Source organism: Heloderma suspectum, chromosome 7, assembly GCF_057233095.1.
Source record: "Heloderma suspectum isolate Gila_16-S chromosome 7, 16-S_ref, whole genome shotgun sequence".
Classification (NCBI taxonomy): Eukaryota; Metazoa; Chordata; class Lepidosauria; order Squamata; family Helodermatidae; genus Heloderma; species Heloderma suspectum.
The window spans coordinates 85320628-85326785 of NC_139464.1; the positions used below are offsets into that span (position 1 = coordinate 85320628).

At 46.8% G+C, this 6158-nt stretch overlaps 1 protein-coding gene across 1 annotated transcript; it reads left to right on the top strand.

The window, feature by feature from the left end:
- Positions 1–1181: 1181 nt before the first annotated feature.
- On the top strand, positions 1182–5513 carry LOC146340031 (counting factor associated protein D-like). Its single transcript, XM_084811904.1, has 2 exons — positions 1182–1419; positions 5053–5513. The coding sequence occupies exons 1-2, from the start codon at positions 1182–1184 to the stop codon at positions 5511–5513; spliced, it is 699 nt and encodes a 232-aa protein (XP_084668030.1).
- The last annotated feature ends 645 nt before the right edge of the window (positions 5514–6158 follow it).

Consider the following 6158-nt stretch of genomic DNA (forward strand, 5'->3'; position numbering starts at 1 on the left):
TTTCCTCATAGTCATCTCTGCTGCTGTAACGTAGGAGTCATTCTTCCGAGGATATATTCCTATATTCCTCATGTATAGTTTTGTATCATGCCATCTGGCTGTTTGGTAATAAGATTAAGTTATTATCCAAGCAACGGCACCTAACTGACACATTTTCAGTACCTGTGTAAGCCATATATTGAGATGAATGGCTTTCAGAAGAAGAATAGAAATGTCAGATGATACCCCACCCCCCAACCTATTAATATGGCTTGTACAAACAAAGAAAAGGCTCTACTAGGGTCTTATAAGCAGTGTTTCCCTTTTCATTTCCCCTTGAGGGTTCCTTTTGGAAAACCTCTCTCACAGCCTTCTCCAACCTGATGCTCCCCAGATGTGTTGGATGACAACTCCCAGAATCCCCCAGCCATGCATGCTGCCTGGGGGATTCTGGGAGTTGTCATCCAACACATCTGGAGGATGCCAGGTTGGAGAAGGCTACTCTGGCAAGTGTAATGGGTACCCAGTGGTATCACTGTGTAGTAGTACTGCCATAGCTTTTTCTTTTTTTTCTTTTAGTGAGAGCAGAGAAGTCACCTTGGACTTTTCACACCAGGTCAAAACATAAGATATTTGTTTTAAAATGCCTATGACAAAATCTCAGTAGAGATTTCACATTGAACTTCCTTTCCAAAAGTCCAGTAGGTTGTAGCCAATGTTTGTCCTACTTAGAGTAGACCTGTTGAAATGAATGGGACCTAAGTTAGATTAACATTGGATTCAGCTCAAAGGATACAACCCATTTCCTGAAATCAAAACCAAAGACATCCTGCCCAGTGTATAACGCAGGTAGTAGAACTTGTGAAACATCCCTTCCCCCCTCCTCCGCAATGCGAAACAGAGTCCACCAGCACTGTGTGGCTGCCTATAACAGGCTCGATAAATCTTGTTTTTGCTCTCTGCGTGGGACTGCAGAAACAGGGGGCCTGGTCAAGAACCAGGCAGGATGCCACTTATAAGCAGGCTACGTTGAGCTTGGTGGGTCACGTGCTGTGCCATCTGGTGTAAAGCAATAAAGTACTATTTGTTCCACTAAAAATAAGCTTAACTGCTTCTTTTAATCTTCATATGTGTGCACACAATGATGACTCTTTCTGTTTTTCTTTCTACTTATGAAGGATCCTTCAACTGCTTCCTAGCACATGAGTGTCCTCTGCGACAATGTTCTCTCCTCCTACCAGAGTCTGACCCTCACATATTCTGCTTGGTACTGTGGTTTGCTAGCTCATGGGAATGTCATCAATGGCACTGCGTCTGCAGAACTATGCTGGGAAGACTTTGGACATACAGGAACTTCAGTTATGCTTTTGGTGTGCCAGAAGCCTCTGGACCGGAGCCCCTGTCTTTGTGCTGTCCGTGTTACCCAGTACAAATATGGAGGTACAGCCATTGAGGTTAGTGGGAAAATGACCTTGAGTGTAGCCCTGAGATGCTCCTTGCATGTACTAATTGATCTGGAACCATATTTTTTAGTGATGTGCCAAAAATCTCCCACTTTTTTTTTTAACCGTTCTCATTCAATTTAATAGAAGAGAAATTGCTTTCGAGAAGAAATTCAGTGGTGAAGACATTTTGGAGAAATTCTCATGGGTTCGGTTTGGGTTTCTTGGGCTTACCTTAGGGCTCGTTCACACCGGACTTTTATCCTGCAATTGAGATTGCTCCTTCACAGAAGTTCGCGGGCTCTTTACATGACGCCGGGACCCTGCAAGGCACCTCCTGCACTAAATGCCCTTTGTTCCGTTTTTAAATAGATTGCAGATAATGAGCTATCAAATTACCCCGTTGTGTTCCGCTTCAGTTTCCTCTGTGAAAACAGTTAAACAGCAAGAAGAAGAGGGAGGTCAGTGAAAGACAATGGATGACTCAGATACGGGGAGAAGGAGGGGGGAAAGGAAGCGCATGTAAAGGTAGTCAGTTGTTTATCCTGCATTTAAAACAGAAGCAGAAAGCCCCTCTACAAGCGGGAGCAGAGATGCCCTTACTTAGGAGGTGGCTCGGGAGTGAGCACAAGTGTCCTGTTTTTCACTGTACAATTGTCTATCTGGCCTCCTGTAGCCTCCTCAGCTTCCTACACTTCAATTAAAGCCCAGTTTAAGGCACCATGAGGTAATTCCTCCCATAGGACTTTTTCAGATCAGGACGTGCAGGCAGCCTGGGAGGCCTGCTGTGATTAGGTAAGCTCAAAAACACCACAAACATAAATTATAAAGATATAAAGGAGAACAATGGAAGCCCCTTTCATGGGGGGAAGAAAACTGGAGGACAGATTTTGGCAGAGCACTAACTCCACCTCATCACTGGAGGTTCCCCCACACTGCCCCCATCTGCATTGCGGTGGATGCAAACTGGGGGCCAGCCTGCCAAGGCAGTTGATGCTGCTGCAGCACGAAAACCCCCCAAAACCCTTACCAAAAAGAGAGAGAAAGAAGCTGTGCTACAAGCCCTGCCAAAGGGGAACCCTACCTGGGAGAAACTGTGGAGAATTTCTCCTCCCCACCTGGAGAAATTCAGTGACATTGTCTCCCAAATTTCTCTGCCCACAAGTAAGGTGGAGAAATTCAAGAGGCCAATTGTGCACAGCACTGATACTTTCTGTCCTCCTAAATCGGGGAGGTGGGGACCTCTTCTTTGAAGCTGAATTCCATTTTGGAGAAGCTCTCAGGGGCCAAAGGCAAAAGGGCAGGGCCAAAATATAAAGACACAAAAACAAAAAATCCCAGCATATTGTAGCTTAAAGTTCTTACTGCCAGTAATGACGTCTTAGGAGAGGAATTGCAACCTTTAGAGTGGAGGAAAAAAAACTGCACAGAAGCCAGAAAACCACCAGGCAATAGGTGGATGGGGAAACGGGCCTGGAGCATGGGGAAGGGGGCATGACCATCCAAGGAGGGTTGGATTGGGACTCCTGGAGGGCCAGATTTGGGCTCTAGGCCTGACGTTCCCCACCCTTGTCCTAAATACTCAGAAAGCTTTTTCTTGCCCGCAGGGTATAGGATAGGCAGAGGGCTCCGATCTTGGAGCCCTCCAGCTATCAGGGATTGATAAGGATTAGAGTTCCTGGGCACTCTAAGATTGCCCAGGAACTGTTTACAGCAAATCAACAACAAATGATCTGAAAGAAAAACAATGGTGAGACATTCTCCCCTCACTTCCGAATGCTGCCTGGCTGCTGCAGTGCTGTCCTAAAATGAGAAGTTCTAATCATGAGAGATCGAGGCCTCAATTTGGTCCTCCCATCTCCCCCTCTCTGAAGCCTCGTGGCAAGAGGGAGCTGGTTTTCACGCATTCTCCCAGCCATCCCTGGAGGAGAGCTCCTCCTGTGGGAGAAGAGGCAGTCCCTGGCTAAGGCTTAGCCCAGGGGTCCCCAACATGGCACCCATGGGGCCCTCCAATGGCACCTGCGAAGGGGTCCTCCAATGTGGTATTCACAGGCACCCACAAAGCTTTTTTTTTTAAAAAAAATCCCCATTTTTAAAAATATACATACATGGATTTGTACATATCTAAAGCAATGAATACGTATGAAATGCCTATATATGAAAATACAATTCTAGCAATTATACATAGTCTTGCTATTTCTCTCCACCCAACCCTGACTTTCCAATTTCTCTCCCTTCTCCATCCTTAGCCTTCTTTCTCTCCCATCCCCATCCCTTGCCTTGTTCTTTCTCTCCCCTTTCTCTTGCTGTTTCTCTCCACTCCCAGCCTCTAGCCTCACTGTTTTCTGCCCTCACACATATCTCTTGACTAGCCAGGCCCCCATGGTAGCCATTATGTGACTAGCCACATCCTCCATGGGAGCCATTTTGTAGTGGTGCCCACAGCAATTCCTCAAATTCCCAAATATGTCTATTGGTCCAAAAAGGTTGGGGACCCCAGCCTTAGCCAGCATTCATCCTCCTCTCACCTGTTCTTACACAGACTGTGCTCACAACACCACCACCTTGTGCACTCTCCCAGCGCAGGAGTGTGTACTTTGCCCCAGCTCCTCCTCCTCCCCTTCTGCCATCACACGTGCTCTGCTCTCCCACTCCCAGCCAAGGCGCTCCTTCTTGCCCTCCCTCCCTCCAAGCAGGCACGGCCACTTCTCTTGACCCTTCAATGCTGGGTGCAGTGGCATGATGAGAGAGAGAACCGCAGTGTCCCAACAGCTAAGTGAGGTGGGTGACTGCTAAGAAGAGGGCCTTTTCTGTTGTGGCACCCTGGTTGTGGAATGAGCTCTCAGAGAGGCTCGCCTGGCACTTTCATGGTCATCTTTGTGGCTCCAGGTGAAGACCTTCTTATTTGTTACTGTATTTTAAATCTTGGCAGTGCTGCTAAGTTTTATTTTTATTTTATATTGTAGTTTTAAACATTTATATTATGTTTTATTGTGTTGTATTCCATGGCTGTATTTGTTGTAAACTGCCCAGAGAGCTTTGGCTATGGGGTAGTATATAAATGTAAAAAATAAATACATGAAATAAATAAACAGCTGGCTGCACTTCCTTCAGGTGTGGCTGGTGCTGGAACACTGGAGTCTGCTTCACCATCATGCTGCTAGGAGTGAGCCCAGGGGTCATGCTAGGAAGATCAGGAAGAGAGCCGTGGAGCCACCATGCTAATAACGGAGCCAGAAGCTTGCTTCCTGGGGCCATGCCCTGCTAGCCCCAGCCTGAATGCAGCTCTGATGCCAAGTGGTCACAGCTTCTGGAAAATGCCAAAAGATGTGCCACTCACCCTGAGAGCGTGCTAATGGTGGCAGCAGGAATGGAACTGACCCACACAATTGTTCCTGCCCACATGGGTGCTTAATTCTCTCTCTGTCACTTTCTCTCTCTCTCTCACACACACACACACAGACACACCACTGAGCCTAAAAGTTGAAGATATTCCTGCTGGAGTTTTTCTAGCACCGGATCCCTGGAAGGGGTGTTCTTCCTCAAGGCTGGGCAGCTCATCCCACTCTCTCAGCAAATCCTCACTGACTGCTGTTGGGGCTTTGGGAACTACGCCTGTGACGGTGGCGAGGAGTGGCAGGCATTCGAGTGGGTCCTCCTGAAACACATGGCAGCATTGCTAGCACGGAGTCCTATGGACCGTACAAAGGCCAGAATGGCTACTGTCATAGCAACAAGACTCAGCTTGTGGGCAAGCTCTTGGGCTACGTCAACGTCACCGCTGGGAACATTATGGTGCTGAAGGCAGCCGTCTACAATCATGGCCCTGTGTCCGTCAGCATCAACGCCTCCCACAGAACCTTCTCCTTCGATTCCAATGGCATTTACTGCGAGCCCAAATACAAAAACAAGAGGGGCGAACTGGTTCATGTGGTCCTCGCTGTTGGCTATGGTGTCCTCCAAGGAGAGCTTTACTGGCTTATCAAGAACTCCTGGTCCACCTACTGGGGTAACGACAGCTACATCCTCATGTCCATGAAAGACAACAACTGCAGAGTAGCTACTGATGCCACTTTCCTCCTTATGTCATAACCAGACTACACCATGGCAAGATCCTTTAGGCAATCTCAAAAAAAAGATCCAGAGCCAATTCCCCCCCCCCCAGATATCAGATATCAGATATCAGCACCCCTGCTCCCTCCACGACTGCCAAACCTCTCTAACATCTCCATTCATGTACTGGAATCTTAGTCATAGAACTAGAAGAAACTCAGGGAATTGTTTGTTTGCTTTTCAACTGAATTTTCATTATTTGAAGTTGTGTTTATACTAGCATTGTTATCTTGTAAGCTGCTTTGTGAAGGCTTTTTTGCTTTGGAAAGTGGGGTATAAATACTGAAATAAATAAATAAATAAATAAATATTAACAAGGAATTGCTGGGATTTGGACGCACTGGCATAATACCTACTTCTGGTTGTATTTACCCACATTCACCTGCAATGGCTATCTGTGGGGAAAATTAAGGATAGGTGTTAACATTTTTCAGCTTATTCTCACTCAGATCAGGTGACAGGCAGGGGAAGGAAGAGCCACAACCTAACCATTTGGGTGAAGGAACCCACCGAGCTTTGGTCACTCTTTATGAGGGCTCAGAAGGATTTTTTTAAAGAAAGAAATTGACAGCTCATGGGCTTTCAAATCTTGAGTGTGCTGTCTCCTGAGTGGGTGTTAAGTTG

Coding starts and splice junctions, on each gene's coding strand:
- LOC146340031 (XM_084811904.1), top strand. CDS start 1,182: ATGAGTGTCCTCTGCGACAATGTTCTCTCCTCCTACCAGAGTCTGACC. Junction 1,420..5,052: donor TACCCAGTACAAATATGGAG/GTACAGCCATTG, acceptor GACGGTGGCGAG/GAGTGGCAGGCATTCGAGTG.